General features: G+C 38.2%; 1 protein-coding gene across 3 annotated transcripts in view; it reads right to left on the bottom strand.

Annotated features, from left to right (window-relative positions):
• Window positions 1–2,447, bottom strand: part of LOC121386617 — a 12,814-nt gene extending 10,367 nt beyond the window's left edge. The window contains exon 1 of one of the 3 annotated variants that reach the window (XM_041517575.1): window positions 1,522–2,447. In XM_041517575.1, coding sequence (XP_041373509.1) covers window positions 1,522–1,582 — 61 coding nt within the window. In that variant the 5' untranslated portion in view covers window positions 1,583–2,447. The remainder of the gene's footprint in view (window positions 1–1,521) is intronic. The other 2 variants (XM_041517576.1, XM_041517577.1) reach the window with 2 other exon arrangements.
• Between the last annotated feature and the right edge of the window lie 15,961 nt (window positions 2,448–18,408).

The following is an 18,408-nucleotide window of genomic DNA, read 5'->3' as shown; positions in this document are numbered from 1 at the left end:
CCACCACACCACCGATGCCGGTTGGGGGTCTTAATAATTTGGTGTTTAAAAACAGATGTGTGGCGGCGTAGTGCCTAATCCATTTATCTTCAGACAGGTGAGCTCAGTACCAGCTTCCACCCCCACCCAGTGAGTATTTGCAGCCGCCGTACACGCGAGTAAACCGTAACAGCAACTTACGTCTCACCAACAACTGTGATGTAACCATTATTAACTCATATCCGGGTCAGTCAGAGCAGACATATTTATTCGTTTTGTGTGCGTTCGCATGCGCGTGTTTTTCATGTGCGGTATAGTCACATCCCGTCCCGTAAACACAAAGTGTAAAGTTTATTTTGTTTAACGACACAACTAGAGCATGTAGATTACTTAATCATCGGCTATTGGATGTTAAACATTTGATAATTATGACACGTAGTCATCAGAGGAACTCCACTACATGTTTTCTGATGCAGTAAGGGGTCTTGTTATGCATTGTGACTTTCCCACAGACAGGAAAGCACATACCACGGCCTTTGACCAGTTGTGGTGCACTGGCTGGAACAAGACAAAACTCAATCAGTTGAATGAATCCACCGAGGTGGTTCGATCCTGCGACACAAGCACCTCAAGCGAGCACTTAACCGACTGAGCTAAATCTCGCCGCCATCTCATAAACAAATATGGGGTAGAAATCTCGAAGTAAAAGAAAAAAAATGTCGGAAATAGAATAAAACTGTCGTCGATTATTTCTTTCATATTAAACTAGCAGGTAAATAATTTATAAATAGCTATTTAATGATACTCTACCTAATTTAGCATTTACTTGTTTGGGCTCTCATGGATGTACATGGTGGTGTTTACTCTTGAAATTAAAAGAAATATGTCAGTAAAAAGGTGATTTGGGCACTTTATTGGAACAGACTATAAAACATGTTGATCTACATGTGTCAGTTTTGTTTACCCTTAAACATACTTTTAATTTAAAAGCAAAATTTAATTTAAACAAATTATTTGCAACAGCTGTCATTGTGCAACTTGGAGATAGCTCCTTTAATACATAGCACCTTTAATACCGGTATAACAGATCACACACTCAGAATAGTTTTTGACAGTTTTGCTCAAAAGTTACTTAGAAATGTCTACACATATATTGTTTTGGACAGGGATAGGGGTAAACTTTATCAGAGACAGTCCCTCATATATTGCAACAGCAATGAAACTGACACATGTATATCAAAATGTGTTATAGTCTGTTCCAATAAAGTGCACAAATCACCTGTTTACCGACATTTTTCTTTTAATTTTAACAGTAAACAGCACCTTGTACATCATTGAGAACCCAAACAAGTAAATGCTAAATTAAATAGAGTATCGTTAAATAGATATATATTTACAAAATATTTACTTGGCAGTTTAATATGAAAGACATAATCAACAAAAAACAGTTTTATTCTATTTTCGACACTACTATAGTATGTTTTACTCTTTTGTCCAGTAATTTCTATAACATACCTATGACTGTAATACAAATAGCCTTACCTGCGAACACGTGAAGTGTACTCCAAACAACGAATACCAACAAAACAAGAGTCCAATTCATTTTCGTGTTGTTGTTTCTTTTTGTTTTGTTTTTGTTGAGTTCTTTTTTAAACACAACAGATTTGCATTTCTGTAGCTCGAGAAACAGAACAACACAACTTATACGAAACTGCAGCCCAATGTCCACACTGTTTATCAACAAAACAGAATCATAAGACGAATCAAACCCATGGTATTCTTAACAATGTTTGTATCGGTGAGTTAACAAACAACTTCAGCATTATTTCCTACGAGTTGTTGCTGGACTACTGAACTATACTTGTATGTAACGGGTCGCTGTAATATCACACATAACAAACTGAGTATATATAATTTTATCTCCTGTATTAAGAAACCTGGTTTCTGACCTACAAACTGCATAGATGTTTTCGTCATAATGTAAAGACTGCGCGTTGTGTTACGAGTTATTATGCTGTACACAAAGAGGCTTTTGGCGAAGAAAGGTTGGTCAGTGGTGTGCGACGTGAGTCGTCTAGAGAATGTATACCACCAAATCAAATCACGTAGACGGCATTACTAACACCCGTGTACTACAACTGATACACGTATCATTATTTTTAACAGAGGTTGTTTTGTTGTTGTTTTTTGACCATGGATATAAATACTGCCACACCTCACCCCTAAAGTAATTATTAAAAACAAAATTGGAGTTTAAGCCGCCAGTTTCACAATAACAGGAAGCGCCTTTCACTACCCTAGATCCGCACAAAATATTCATCCTACTTTTAGTAAAACCCCGGACGATTCATGTATAGCCTAATAACAGCTGGTACATTGATACTAGTTCAAACCAAATTACACGAATTTGCTGACCAGATAAAACAACACTTTACGACACGTCCTGTCACATTTAAAACTAATGGCTCGATTGGTAGTATTAACTGAACTATTAACAGTCAGTTCCACATTGAACTTTGACCCGGTGAAATGGTATTCGGTATACTCCTACCTTTACGTAGACACAACCGAGGCCGGTCCGCGCCTGATATGAGTGTGCGTTTATATACATGCATATTTGTACGAATAGTAAATGCAAGTAAATACGGACATGACCATACAATTACGAGGTATATGAGGGTGGCTGAGGGACCTTCTCTCCCCACTCCGAATACTGAACGGAATTTCATTCGGGCACAACGTGTCAGAATGACCAAATGTTTGACATCCAATAAACCAATAATTAATTAATTAATTAGTGTCCTCTAGTCGGGTCTACTGTAAGCTACTCCTAACGACAAGACAGCAAGGATTTGTTATATACACTTTCCCTATTGCAAACATATTTTATTATATAAAGAACAAAAGAATTGGGCACAAGTACAGGGCAGCACAGTGGCGTAGCGGGGGCAGGGCCACTGGGGCCGTTGCCCCCGGGTGCAACATTCTGGACGGGTCGAAGGGACTCGGGGAATGCTAACGGTCCACTGGTTAGGGGGCGCAATACTTGCCTTCCCCGGGCGCTGGCAACCCACGTTACGCCCCTGGGGTAGCACATACCACAACATTTGATGTCAATAGTGTGGCACTGGTTTTGATTGGGAGAAGAAGAAAAAGGGATCGATCCTGCGACCTCCGCACTTGAGGCGAGTGCTCTACCACTGAGTTCGTCACCCGCCCCGCCATATACAAATATGAGATCCGCTGTTCCCACTGAATAACAAAGTTTTCGTTGTGCTACTAGATTGAATACAATACTAGGAGAAAAAACCCACTATTATCTACCCAAGTCTTGGCAAGCTAGACCTGTGTCATTCAAAATTTGTAATATTAATACAAGTGTGCTTATTGTGAACAGGCTTACACCTTTACTGACCCGCGACTTCGTCCTGGTTTGATATTCATGTCTATCAGACTTAGACTTAGATATGTTTTTAACGTGCTCATATACTTCTATGGTTTCGAACACACCTACCCCGAGTCCGGCCTCCGATATTATCGGTTGTCTGACTCGGGGCATGTCTACCAGACTATGACTTGGGTAACATAGCGACTATCTATAGCGAACGTTAACAATACAATGCACTTAGCCTCGATGAATTAAAGTTCACTCATCCTCAACTCCTTCCCTTGCTGTCGTGTTATAATATACTCCAACCGTAGGAACGGTATCTGGGGTGGAGGCACAAGACATATTTGTATCTTTATTTATAGAGACTAGTTTAACCCCCTCCCAAAAAAAAACCCAACAACAACAACAACAAACAAACAACACAAACGTTCCCTAATATGTCAGTTATTAGTGTCGTGGATACGTCACGAAGCATTCATTGTTTAAAATACTTTGTGCAGTGTGTATGGGGCGAACCTAACTGAAGGTTTTTGGTCCAAAACAACAACAAAAACAAAACAAAAAACAAAACATACAAAGAAAAACCCCAACACAAACAAAAACAAAAGCAACTATACTTTTAGTGCTGTTCAGCCCTAGTTAATTTAGGTTAGGTACAGCATTAGTAGAATTTAATTACACAATACACCTAAATGGTGACAATAGTAGCAAACTGAAATCACATAGATGACAATAGTAGCAAAATGTGTATAACTAAAACTGATACACACAGTTTCAGTCGACATGTACACCATGGAAGGAAGGACATTTTATTTAACGACACACTCAACACATTTTACTAACGGTTATATGGCGTCAGACATATGGTTAAGGACCACACATACATTGAGGGAGGAAACCCGATGTCGCCACTTCACGAGCTACTCTTTTCGATTAGCAGCAAGGGATCTTTTATATGCATCATCCCATAGACAGGATAGTTCATATCACGGCCGTTGATATTGCAGTCGTGGTGAAATGGCTGGAGCGTGAAACAGGACGTTTTACCACTGGGCTAGGTCCCGCCCCAAACTAAATGGTGACAATAGTAGCACAATTTACATAATTAATGACATAAATGAAAATAGTAGCACAATTTACATAATTAAAACTGATACACACAGTTTCAATCGACATGCACATCATGGTAAGAAGGAAGGAAGAAATCAGTTTTGTATTATTTAACGACGCACTCAACGCATTTTACTTTCGGTTATATGACGTAAGACATATGGTTAAGGCTCACACAGATATTGAGAGAGAAACCCGCTGTCGCCACTTCATGGGCTACTCTTTTCGATTTGGTGTACTACTAGCTGAACATTGCTGTACGATAAATGAAAGATATACAGAGGCCAATTTCACTAAACATCGTAAGTTTACGCCTGCGACTAGCAGTTATAGCAGTCATACGTTTACACGTGTTTGGCATATACTTCACGCAGAAAATGACATCACTACAGAAGATGGACCATTTTAATGACAAACGAAAATGAAATAATGTGTACTTAAAACTATATTTGTTGTACTATGATAGTAAAAGGAATTGTGATGTAGTCGTAGAATTACGTTTACGTGTAAAACTAGGCTTACAATGTTTTGTGAAATTGGGCTCAGGTTCCTTACGTCGCCGCCGTTTAGGCGAGACCAGGACACATCCACCATTTTACATCAAATTATCCAGATCTGTATCATACTTACTTTTCCCATATAATTTATTGTTGTATTATCAATACTAAATTTAAATGGCCCCTTAATTATGAACAGACACAGTTAGATTTTTTTCTTTCTGTCTTTTAATTAAAACATAAAAGTAAATGATAAAATGTTATGACAAAAAAATATTAATAAAAAAAAAATCTCACTAAGAGCTACAAGACATGACAATCTTGACGATAAAGATGGATCGTCCTCGGTAGTGTCGTGGTTAAGCCATCGGACATAAGGTTGGTAGGTACAGGGGTCGCAGATAAGTACTGGGTTCCACCCAGGCGTTTTTTAACGACTCAATGGGTAGGTATAAGGCAACTACACCCTTTTCTCTCTCACTAACTACTAGCAATTAACACCTAATTTACTGTCCTGGACATACAGTCAAGATAGCTGAGGTGTGTATCCAAGACAGCATGCTTGAACTTTAATTGGCTATAAGTACGAAAACAAGTTGAAATGAAAAATTATAGAGATGGGGTTATGTGCAGTGAAGTATTAAAATATGTTGGTTCGATATACAACAAAATATGAATATGCCCAGGGGTGTATATACATAACGAACTCACGTTCATCTCATCCTATGAGTTTACACACACTTACAAAATGCTGGGCACAGCGTGCCTATGAGACACGTGTGTGAATACAGGTTTTCGTTCAATTTATTTTAAAAACACACAAAGAATAAAAACAACAAAGAAACAGAGTAAAACGCATGGTACTCTGTGGATTATAAATACTAATACTCGACAAATTTGTCATAGCCGACGATTTGCAAAAGGTTCCTAGCTCTTTGGAATCGACGGTTGATCTCATACTGGAATGTGCTTTTGATGGACGCTTCCTTGTAGCAATGAACACTCTAGATACAGTCTGTCTGTAATGAATACTACCAGCAACATTTGATAGACGCTTCCTTGTAGCAATGTACCCTCTAGATACAGTCTGTCTGTAACGAATACTACCAGCAACATTTGATAGACGCTTCCTTGTAGCAATGGACACTCTAGATACAGTCTGTCTGTAACGAATACTACCAACAACATTTGAAAGACGCTTCCTTGTAGCAATGGACACTCTAGATACAGTCTGTCTATAACGAATACTACCAGCAACATTTGATAGACGCTTCCTTGTAGCAATGTACCCTCTAGATACAGTCTGTCTGTAACGAATACTACCAACAACATTTGATAGACGCTTCCTTGTAGCAATGGACACTCTAGATACAGTCTGTCTGTAACGAATACTACCAACAACATTTGAAAGACGCTTCCTTGTAGCAATGGACACTCTAGATACAGTCTGTCTGTAACGAATACTACCAACAACATTTGGTAGACGCTTCCTTGTAGCAATGGACACTCTAGATACAGTCTGTCTGTAACGAATACTACCAACAACATTTGATAGACGCTTCCTTGTAGCAATGGACACTCTAGATACAGTCTGTCTGTATCGAATACTACCAACAACATTTGATAGACGCTTCCTTGTAGCAATGGACACTCTAGATACAGTCTGTCTGTAACGAATACTACCAACAACATTTGAAAGACGCTTCCTTGTAGCAATGGACACTCTAGATACAGTCTGTCTGTAACGAATACTACCAACAACATTTGAAAGACGCTTCCTTGTAGCAATGGACACTCTAGATACAGTCTGTCCGTAACGAACACTACCAACAACATTTGATAGACGCTTCCTTGTAGCAATGGACACTCTAGATACAGTCTGTCCGTAACGAAAACTACCAGCAACATTTGATAGACGCTTCCTTGTAGCAATGGACACTCTAGATACAGTCTGTCTGTAACGAAAACTACCAGCAACATTTGATAGACGCTTCCTTGTAGCAATGGACACTCTAGATACAGTCTGTCTGTAACGAAAACTACCAGCAACATTTGATAGACGCTTCCTTGTAGCAATGTACACTCTAGATACAGTCTGTCTGTAACGAATACTACCAGCAACATTTGATAGACGCTTCCTTGTAGCAATGAACACTCTAGATACAGTCTGTCTGTAACGAATACTACCAACAACATTTGATAGACGCTTCCTTGTAGCAATGTACACTCTAGATACAGACTGTCCGTAACGAACACTACCAACAACATTTGATAGACGCTTCCTTGTAGAAATGGACACTCTAGATACAGTCTGTCTGTAACGAATACTACCAACAACATTTGAAAGACGCTTCCTTGTAGCAATGGACACTCTAGATACAGTCTGTCCGTAACGAACACTACCAACAACATTTGATAGACGCTTCCTTGTAGCAATGGACACTCTAGATACAGTCTGTCCGTAACGAAAACTACCAGCAACATTTGATAGACGCTTCCTTGTAGCAATGGACACTCTAGATACAGTCTGTCTGTAACGAAAACTACCAGCAACATTTGATAGACGCTTCCTTGTAGCAATGGACACTCTAGATACAGTCTGTCTGTAACGAAAACTACCAGCAACATTTGATAGACGCTTCCTTGTAGCAATGTACACTCTAGATACAGTCTGTCTGTAACGAATACTACCAGCAACATTTGATAGACGCTTCCTTGTAGCAATGAACACTCTAGATACAGTCTGTCTGTAACGAATACTACCAACAACATTTGATAGACGCTTCCTTGTAGCAATGTACACTCTAGATACAGTCTGTCCGTAACGAACACTACCAACAACATTTGATAGACGCTTCCTTGTAGCAATGGACACTCTAGATACAGTCTGTCTGTAACGAATACTACCAACAACATTTGATAGACGCTTCCTTGTAGCAATGGACACTCTAGATACAGTCTGTATGTAACGAATACTACCAGCAACATTTGATAGACGCTTCCTTGTAGCAATGGACACTCTAGATACAGTCTGTCTGTAACGAACACTACCATCAACATTTGATAGACGCTTCCTTGTAGCAATGGACACTCTAGATACAGTCTGTCCGTAACGAACACTACCAACAACATTTGATAGACGCTTCCTTGTAGCAATGGACACTCTATATACAGTCTGTCTGTAACGAAAACTACCAGCAACATTTGATAGACGCTTCCTTGTAGCAATGGACACTCTATATACAGTCTGTCTGTAACGAAAACTACCAGCAACATTTGATAGACGCTTCCTTGTAGCAATGGACACACTAGATACAGTCTGTCTGTAACGGACACTACCAGCAACATTTGATAGACGCTTCCTTGTAGCAATGTACACTCCAGATACAGTCTGTCTGTAACGAATACTACCAGCAACATTTGATAGACGCTTCCTTGTAGCAATGGACACTCCAGATACAGTCTGTCTGTAACGAACACTACCAGCAACATTTGATAGACGCTTCCTTGTAGCAATGGACACTCTAGATACAGTCTGTCTGTAACGAACACTACCAACAACATTTGATAGACGCTTCCTTGTAACAATGGACACTCTAGATACAGTCTGTCTGTAACGAACACTACCAGCATCATTTGATAGACGCTTCCTTGTAGCAATGAACACTCCAGATACAGTCTGTCTGTAACGAACACTACCAACAACATTTGATAGACGCTTCCTTGTAACAATGGACACTCGAGATACAGTCTGTCTGTAACGAATACTACCAGCATCATTTGATAGACGCTTCCTTGTAGCAATGGACACACTAGATACAGTCTGTCTGTAACGAACACTACCAGCAACATTTGATAGACGCTTCCTTGTAGCAATGGACACACTAGATACAGTCTGTCTGTAACGAACACTACCAGCAACATTTGATAGACGCTTCCTTGTAGCAATGAACACTCTAGATACAGTCTGTCTGTAACGAATACTACCAGCAACATTTGATAGACGCTTCCTTGTAACAATGGACACTCTAGATACAGTCTGTCTGTAACGAACACTACCAACAACATTTGATAGACGCTTCCTTGTAGCAATGCGCACTCTAGATACAGTCTGTCTGTAACGAATACTACCAACAACATTTGATAGACGCTTCCTTGTAGCAATGGACACTCTAGATTCAGTCTGTATGTAACGAATACTACCAGCAACATTTGATAGACGCTTCCTTGTAGCAATGCGCACTCTATATACAGTCTGTCTGTAACGAATACTACGAACAACATTTGATAGACGCTTCCTTGTAGCAATGGACACTCGATACAGTCTGTCTGTAACGAATATTATCAGAAACATTTGATAGACGCTTCCTTGTAGTAATGGACACTTTAGATACAGTCTGTCTGTAACGAATACTACCAGCAACATTTGATAGACGCTTCCTTGTAGCAATGGACACACTAGATACAGTCTGTCTTTAACGACTACTACCAGCAACATTTGATAGACGCTTCCTTGTAGCAATGGACCCTCTAGATACAGTCTGTCTGTAACGAATACTACCAGCAACATTTGATAGACGCTTCCTTGTAGCAATGGACACTCTAGATACAGTCTGTCTGTAACGAATACTACCAGAAACATTTGATGGACGCTTCCTTGTAGCAATGGACACTCTAGATACAGTCTGTCTGTAACGAATACTACCAGAAACATTTGATGGACGCTTCCTTGTAGCAATGGACACTCTAGATACAGTCTGTCTGTAACGAATACTACCAGAAACATTTGATGGACGCTTCCTTGTAGCAATGGACACTCTAGATACAGTCTGTCTGTAACGACTACTACCAGCAACATTTGATAGACGCTTCCTTGTAGCAATGAACACTTTAGATACAGTCTGTCTGTAACGAATACTACCAACAACATTTGATAGACGCTTCCTTGTAGCAATGAACACTCTATATACAGTCTCTGCTTCCTTGTAGCCATGAACACTCTAGATACAGCCTGTCTGTAACGAATACTACCAGCAACATGTGATAGACGCTTCCTTGTAGCAATGGACACTCTATAGGTAGTACTAAACCAAATAACTTCCGGCTGGGTCAAAGTTCGAGGTGCACCCCACTTTTAATAGAGAAGTGAACACCACAAGTCCTGTGATTGGTTATAAATGTGAGTGTGTTGGTTGTAAAAAAAATTAGTTTCATCTGGGCTAAAAAAGTATGCAATTTTATTTCATCTAGTACCACTGTGTCAAGTAGCCTTGTGCTTGGGACATGTATGGGGTACCTGTAAAAAAACGTACTCAAATTTTGTGCGGAACTAGGGTAGTCATAGACGCTACCCGTTATCTCAGAAATGAGCAGCTTGACACCCACTTTTTTGTGATTCACTTTTAGGGTGAGCGGTGGTAGTATTTATATCCGTGGCGTCTATGTCCATTGATACGTTGCAGGTAGGAGTTTTAGCCACATATGTTACTATTATCGTCTATGGGATTTGATTTGGTAGTATACACCCTATATACAGTCTGTCTGTAACGAATACTACCAGCAACATTTCTGTTCTGATTCTATAAACAATTTACACAACGAACGTCTCATATGTACCCCTCTCGGCAGTGACGTCCACATCCAGTCTCTCGTACGTGTTTGTTTGTTGGTCGTTGTTTCCTGACAGTCCCTGTTCGTTTTGATAATCATGTTCTCCAGTAGGTGCTGATCCTCCATGCCCAGAGGATTCTACAGGTACTTCAGATGGAGAAGTACCAACTGTGTTGTTATCATGGACGTCTTCATACACTGAAGTAGCTGGGTTTTCGTACGTGTTTGTTTGTTGGTCATTGTTTCCTGACAGTCCTTGTTCGTTTTGGTAATCATGTTCTCCAGTAGGTGCTGATCCTCCATGCCCAGAGGATTCTACAGGTACTTCAGATGGAGAAGTACCAACTGTGTTGTTATCATGGACGTCTACATACACTGAAGTAGCTGGGTTTTCGTACGTGTTTGTTTGTTGGTCGTTGTTTCCTGACAGTCCTTGTTCGTTTTGGTAATCATGTTCTCCAGTAGGTGCTGATCCTCCATGTCCAGACGATTCTACAGGTACTTCAGATGGAGAAGTACAAACTGTGTTGTTATCATGGCTGTCTTCATACACTGAAGTAGCTGGGTTTTCATCATCTCGTCTTATGTCGGATAATTTTACCGTGGATTTTACCGGTTTGGATCGCATTCTAGGATAAATGACATAGAAACAAATACGATAAACATTACTAATGTTTCGCTGTTGTACGAAATACGCAATGAGTGTTATACAATATGTGACTTATTGTATATCAATAGGCCTAATTGTAATAATGATAATAATTATTATATAACATAAATTGTTTATTTGCTTACATATTACATACTATGCACACACGTTTTGACAAATAAGGTACAATACTACCATAGAAATATAGCAAATATAGCTTAATTAGCGATAAAAGTTCTGCAATCTGCACTTGTGCGGGAACTAGTCAGACCAAATGAGAACAATATTAAATTTAGATACATATTATTATTTTACAAAACGTGATGTCTTTTCCTCGGGGTATTACAACGACCAACTGCTCCAAAAATATGACAAATATTGTGTCTTAGGAATTCCACCATTAAGTAACTGTCACTATTATTTCGAATATAGTCATTATAATTGAACATATTCGGTAAATATAGATAAACTAGAAAAGAAACACCGGGTTCTATAAAATTACTAATGTTATTTTCAAATCAGAGCCAGTAAGCAAAACAGCCTTTTAAAAAGCTTTCATAACATTTAACACAACAACCTAATGGCAATAATTTAAGGTATTTTAATATTATATATATATATATATATATACATATATATATATATATATAATTTATTGCATTGTTCATGGTGCTGACACTGAATCTGGACCTGATGTTCAAGATTGTCTATAACAAACGCACTGAGTATTAGTAATTTTGTTTTCACTTTATTGAACAGAACTGTATTTTTGCAGATGTTTCATCCTTACATAATGATATATATATATATATATATATATATATATATATATATATATATATATATATATATATATATATATATATATATATATATATATATATATATATAATGTATGTTTAACGACACCCCAACGCGAACTTACCTAATGATGTCGATAACCAATATAATAACAAGTAGAGCCACTATTCCTGTTGTCGCAACCAAAACAATGGGAACTGTGTTTACAAAAGTAGCTTTTCGTGGAGTAGCTGAAACAAATACATAAATATGTGGAAATACAGCTGGTTCGGAATTCACGAATATTATATGATACACGATGATAATAGACTAAGCGATATATAAGATACAAATCTAATTCAAATTAACTCGTTATGGCGGTAAAACGAAATATAATCATTCCACCGTTTTAATTATAGTATTTACAGTGGTATTACCATTACTGCAGTAGCATTTAATATTTCTGTTTATGCAACAGCCCGACCGAGAAAAAGAAGGCTTTTGGACTCTGTGGTACACAGGTTACTGTATATGTTATGCAATCACTCAGCGTATATGTTGCTCCATAGCTTAGCTAGGGGTGGGTGGGTGTAACAGAATCGAGCTCAGGTCTTCTGTTCACGATCAAGTCTCCTCAGAGGAACCATTATCTGAGTGGGATTCCTCTGGAGACTGTTGTCATGTATTCCTTTGATGGCATCGAACATGTTCTCATTTATACCAAGAGTGTTCATATTTCTTCATAACATTACTACCAACAGTATTGATAACCTATCTTAAGTCAATGTACAGTGAGTGGACTTTATACACGTTTTATGACTGTCAATTCCATTGACAGACACAATCTCATCTATATTGTTGGGTTTTATTATTATTATTATTATTATTATTTTTATTATAATTATTATTTTTTATTATTATTATTATTATTATTATTATTTTTATTATTATTTTTTTATTTTATTTTATTTTATTTTCTTTGGGTTTTTTTTTTGGGGGGGGGGGGCGGGCGGGGGTATTCCATAACAGGAATATATCACAACATAATTAGTTGTGTAAGACTGAATGGACATTTGGCATGCTGGTTTGTATTTAACTATGGTGTTAAGCATGGTTGCAATCTGTTACTGATTCTCTTTGATATGTGTATCAGTGGTCTGGTAACTTCAGTAAACTTACGTTATCTGGCCATAAACAAAAATAAACATATCGTATGCATTTTTTATGATAACAGTTTTATTTGCGAAAATGAATAGGTTGTATACCAGAAGTGGTATATAATTCATCATGAACAGTTATTTTGAATTCGTTACAAGTTGTCATCCTGCATAATGCTACTAGCTCAGGACCGTACCCTCTCCAGGGGAGGGGGCAGTTGCCCCACTGAGAATCTCACTTTTTGTTTTTTACTCAACAAAATAGTATAAACATCTCAGGGTTTAATTTGTATTGTTTTTTGTTTGTTTAGGCTATCGAGTGCAACAGATGCTAAGATCAAATGGACAACTATTAATACAACACTGCAAATAAATGTTCTATATCGTTGTTAAACATTAACACACCACGATCACAAGACGAATGAAACACATATTATTCTAAACAAGTTTTGAATAAAATACCGAAACAATACGCTATATTTCCGAAGTTTTAATTTTTTTTTTTTTATTGCACTACTGAAATTTATTTATACGTAGTGGGACGCTATAATAAAATATAGAACAAACTGTATATCTGGACTACTGAACTATGCTTCTATATAGTGAGTCGTTGTTTTGCCACACACAACAAATTGTGTATACACAATTTTATCTCCTATATTAAGCAACCTGGTCCCTGACTTACAAATTGAAGACGAAAAAAAGTGTTCGTTATAAAGTAAAGACGACGCGCCGAACTGCAAGCTATTATGCTGTGCACAAAGAGGCTTTCTATTGAAGAAATGTTCGTCAGTGGTGTGCAGTAGCAATGAACACACTAGATACAGTCTGTCTGTAACGAATACTATCAGCAACATTTGATAGATGCTTCCTTGTAGCAATGGACACTCTAGATACAGTCTGTCTGTAACGAATACTATCAGCAACATTTGATAGATGCTTCCTTGTAGCAATGGACACTCTAGATACAGTCTGTCTGTAACGAATACTACCAGCAACATTTGATAGACGCTTCCTTGTAGCAATGGACACTCTAGATACAGTCTGTCTGTAACGAATACTACCAGAAACATTTGATGGACGCTTCCTTGTAGCAATGGACACTCTAGATACAGTCTGTCTGTAACGAATACTACCAACAACATTTGATAAACGCTTCCTTGTAGCAATGGACACTCTAGATACAGTCTGTCTGTAACGAATACTACCAGAAACATTTGATAGACGCTTCCTTGTAGCAATGGACACTCTAGATACAGTCTGTCCGTAACGAATACTACCAGCAACATTTGATAGACGCTTCCTTGTAGCAATGGACACTCTAGATACAGTCTGTCCGTAACGAATACTACCAGAAACATTTGATAGACGCTTCCTTGTAGCAATGGACACTCTAGATACAGTCTGTCTGTAACGAATACTACCAGCAACATTTGATAGACGCTTCCTTGTAGCAATGGACACTCTAGATACAGTCTGTCCGTAACGAATACTACCAGCAACATTTGATAGACGCTTCCTTGTAGCAATGGACACTCTAGATACAGTCTGTCCGTAACGAATACTACCAGAAACATTTGATAGACGCTTCCTTGTAGCAATGGACACTCTAGATACAGTCTGTCTGTAACGAATACTACCAGCAACATTTGATAGACGCTTCCTTGTAGCAATGGACACTCTAGATACAGTCTGTCTGTAACGAATACTACCAGAAACATTTGATGGACGCTTCCTTGTAGCAATGGACACTCTAGATACAGTGTGTCTGTAACGAATACTACCAGAAGCATTTGATGGACGCTTCCTTGTAGCAATGGACACTCTAGATACAGACTGTCTGTAACGAATACTACCAGAAACATTTGATGGACGCTTCCTTGTAGCAATGGACACTCTAGATACAGTGTGTCTGTAACGAATACTACCAGAAGCATTTGATAAACGCTTCCTTGTAGCAATGGACACTCTAGATACAGTCTGTCTGTAACGAATACTACCAACAACATTTGATAGACGCTTCCTTGTAGCAATGGACACTCTAGATACAGTCTGTCTGTAACGAATACTACCAGCAACATTTGATAGACGATTCCTTGTAGCAATGGACACTCTAGATACAGTCTGTCTGTAACGAATACTACCAGCAACATTTGATAGACGCTTCCTTGTAGCAATGGACACTCTAGATACAGTCTGTCTGTAAGGAACACTACCAGCAACAGTTGATAGACGCTTCCTTGTAGCAATGGACACTCTACATACAGTCTATTTGTAACGAATACTATCAGCAACATTTCTGTTCTGATTCTACAAACAATTTACACAGTTAACTTCTCATATGTACCTCTCTGTGCAATGTCGTCCACATCCAGTCTCTCGTACGTGTTTGTTTGTTGGTCGTTGTTTCCTGACAGTCCTTGTTCGGTTTGGTAATCATGTTCTCCAGTAGGTGCTGATCTTCCGTACCAAGAGGATCCTACAGGTACGTCAGATGGGGAAGTACCAACTGTGCTGTTATCATGCACGTACACTGAGGTAGCTTGGTTTTCATCACCTAGTCTTATGTCGGACAATTTTACCTTGGACTCTGCCAATTTGGATCGCATTCTATAACGAAAGACAAAGACACAAATACAATAACAATTACAAAAGCCTTTTACTGTTATACGATATACGCTACAAAAACAGTTGGTACAATCTGTGACTTGTTATATATCGATACTAGGCCTAAATTAACAAATGTTTTTTACAAGCCATTATTATATAACCCAACTTGTTTATTTATCTGGACACATTTTGACAGATAAGGCTGAATACTACCATTGGAATATTGCATACATAGCTAAATTGGCAATACTGGTTCTGCAATATACAAGTGTGCGGAAACTAGTCAAAACAAATGAGAACAATTTCAGATTTAGATACATCTTATAAATCATGACAACTATTCCCAGGGTATTACACAAATTGCTATATTAACACTACAAAGGTATAGCAATATTGTGTCTCCAGCATTCCCACTGTTAATCAAGTGCCACATTTTGAATGTTGACATTGTAGCTGACAACATTTGATAACATGAGGACAATTTTACATTGAGCTACATCTTGTAAAATTTCATACCTTTCCCCAGGGTAGTACAGAGGTCACTATATTAACAGCTCCCTAAATATGACAACAATTAAGCCTCCTAAATGTCCACCATTGGTAAATAAGATAAACTGGAAATAAAACTCTAGTGTGTATGGATGTCGTAGTTGTTGAATCAGAGCCATTAAACCAAACAGTTAAAAAAACAAAAAACAAGCTTCCATAGCATCTAGCAATAAGTGGTTAAGGAATTTTGAATCTATATTTATTGTATTGTCCATGGTGTTGACCCTGAATCTGACCCCAGTGTTCAAGAGTACTTGTAATAAACACAATGAGAATACTGATATAGATTATTTATAATTTTGGTTTTAATCTATTGAACAGGGGCCGTATGCATGACGACCGTATAACTATTTTAACCGCGTTTAATTTCTAACCAGCGTATAAAAACTGAAATTTCCTATGCATGAAGCACGGTTAGGACTAACCGGAGGTCTTAAACGCGGATAAAGTTACACACAATTTTTGGTGCGTTTAAGTATCTTAACCGCGTATAAGTCAGAAAACAACATGGCTGCTGTCATTCTTCAGCGTTATCGAGAACGCCGATTACTGAGGAGAAACAGAATATTTAGGGACTAAACTCATCCGTTTGATGTTTTTGACGATGATGTCATATTTGCCAAGTTTAGATTTAGAAGACAGGAAATTCTAGCAATCACAGATGACATCAGCGTCGATATTCTATTATCTAAACGGATGGGTTCATTGACCCCTCTTCTGCAAGTGCTAATTACACTTAGATACTTTGCCAGTGGCAATTTCCAAGACGTTTGTGGGGAGCTTATAGGAGTTGACCAGTCAACCGTAAGCCGAACTGTGACAAGAGTCACCGACGACTTGCTACGTCAGGTACCAAACCATGTTCGATTACCCAATGGAAAAAAACAAGATGCCATAAAAACTAAATTTTATGACATGAGTGGATTTCCAAATGTGGTTGGATGCATCGATGGGACTCAAGTTCAAATACAAGCTCCTACGCAGAATGAACATGAATTTGTTAACAGGAAAGGCTACCATTCCATCAATGTTCAGGTAAGATGATTTATGTATTATAAATATATATTTCATGAATATGTATGTATATAGGTATGTAGGTATGTGTGTAGGTCGGTAGGTATGTGCATGTGTATATAGGTATGTATGTAGGTATGTATGTAGGTAGGTATGTAGGTAGGTATTTAAGGATTAGCTTTCGGTAAGGTGCATGGGTGGGTATATGTTGATAAGTATATGGTAATGTGCTGGCTGGATTATAAAGTGTTTATGTTGATTTATGATTGAAATATCTTTTGTATGCATTTGTAAATTATTTCAAATGCATAAACAGTTAATATTTGTTTTAAAGCTGATGTGTGACGCAGACCTCATATTCATCAACTGTATTGCGAAATGGCCTGGAAGTGTACATGATTCAAGAATACTACGAGAGTCATCTTTATTCGAAGATTTTGAGAACAAAAGGCAGCCTATGAGAGGAATCATCTTAGGAGACAGTCGCTATATGTTGCGTGACTGGTTGTTAACTCCGATTTCTAATCCCACTACACGTCAAGAGAGAAACTACAACTTCAGTCATAGTTCAACACGTACAGCTATCGAACGGGCCATAGGAGTTTTGAAGAGGAGATGGCACTGTCTTCGCAGACTTCGTTTGACTCCTGCCAAGGCATGTAAAGTTATTGCAGTATGTGTTATGCTAAGTAACCGTGCCAGAAGGCTCAACTTAGATGTCCCAGACACAGACAGTGACAGTGACGATGAACCTGACTATGAACAAGCTTCAGATGCCCACATGGAGGAAGTCCTACCTGTAAACAACCCAATGATAGAACGTGCCAGGCTTGCTGCTGGAAAAACTGCCAGAGAGAGATTAATCAACAATTATTTTCACTGAAAGTCCATCGTGTTAAATAAACATTACATTATTAATTGAATATTACTTTGCTTCCTTGTGCTTAATAAAGTGACCACGAAACAACAAATATTTGCTTTCTTTATTACGTATTACAATTACAAAATAAACGTAAACAATAACTTTGCCTAAGTAAAACGTAAAAACCATACTTGTTCATA

Source organism: Gigantopelta aegis, chromosome 12 (assembly GCF_016097555.1).
Source record: "Gigantopelta aegis isolate Gae_Host chromosome 12, Gae_host_genome, whole genome shotgun sequence".
Classification (NCBI taxonomy): domain Eukaryota; kingdom Metazoa; phylum Mollusca; class Gastropoda; order Neomphalida; family Peltospiridae; genus Gigantopelta; species Gigantopelta aegis.
This window is presented reverse-complemented; position numbering and strand designations above follow the sequence as displayed.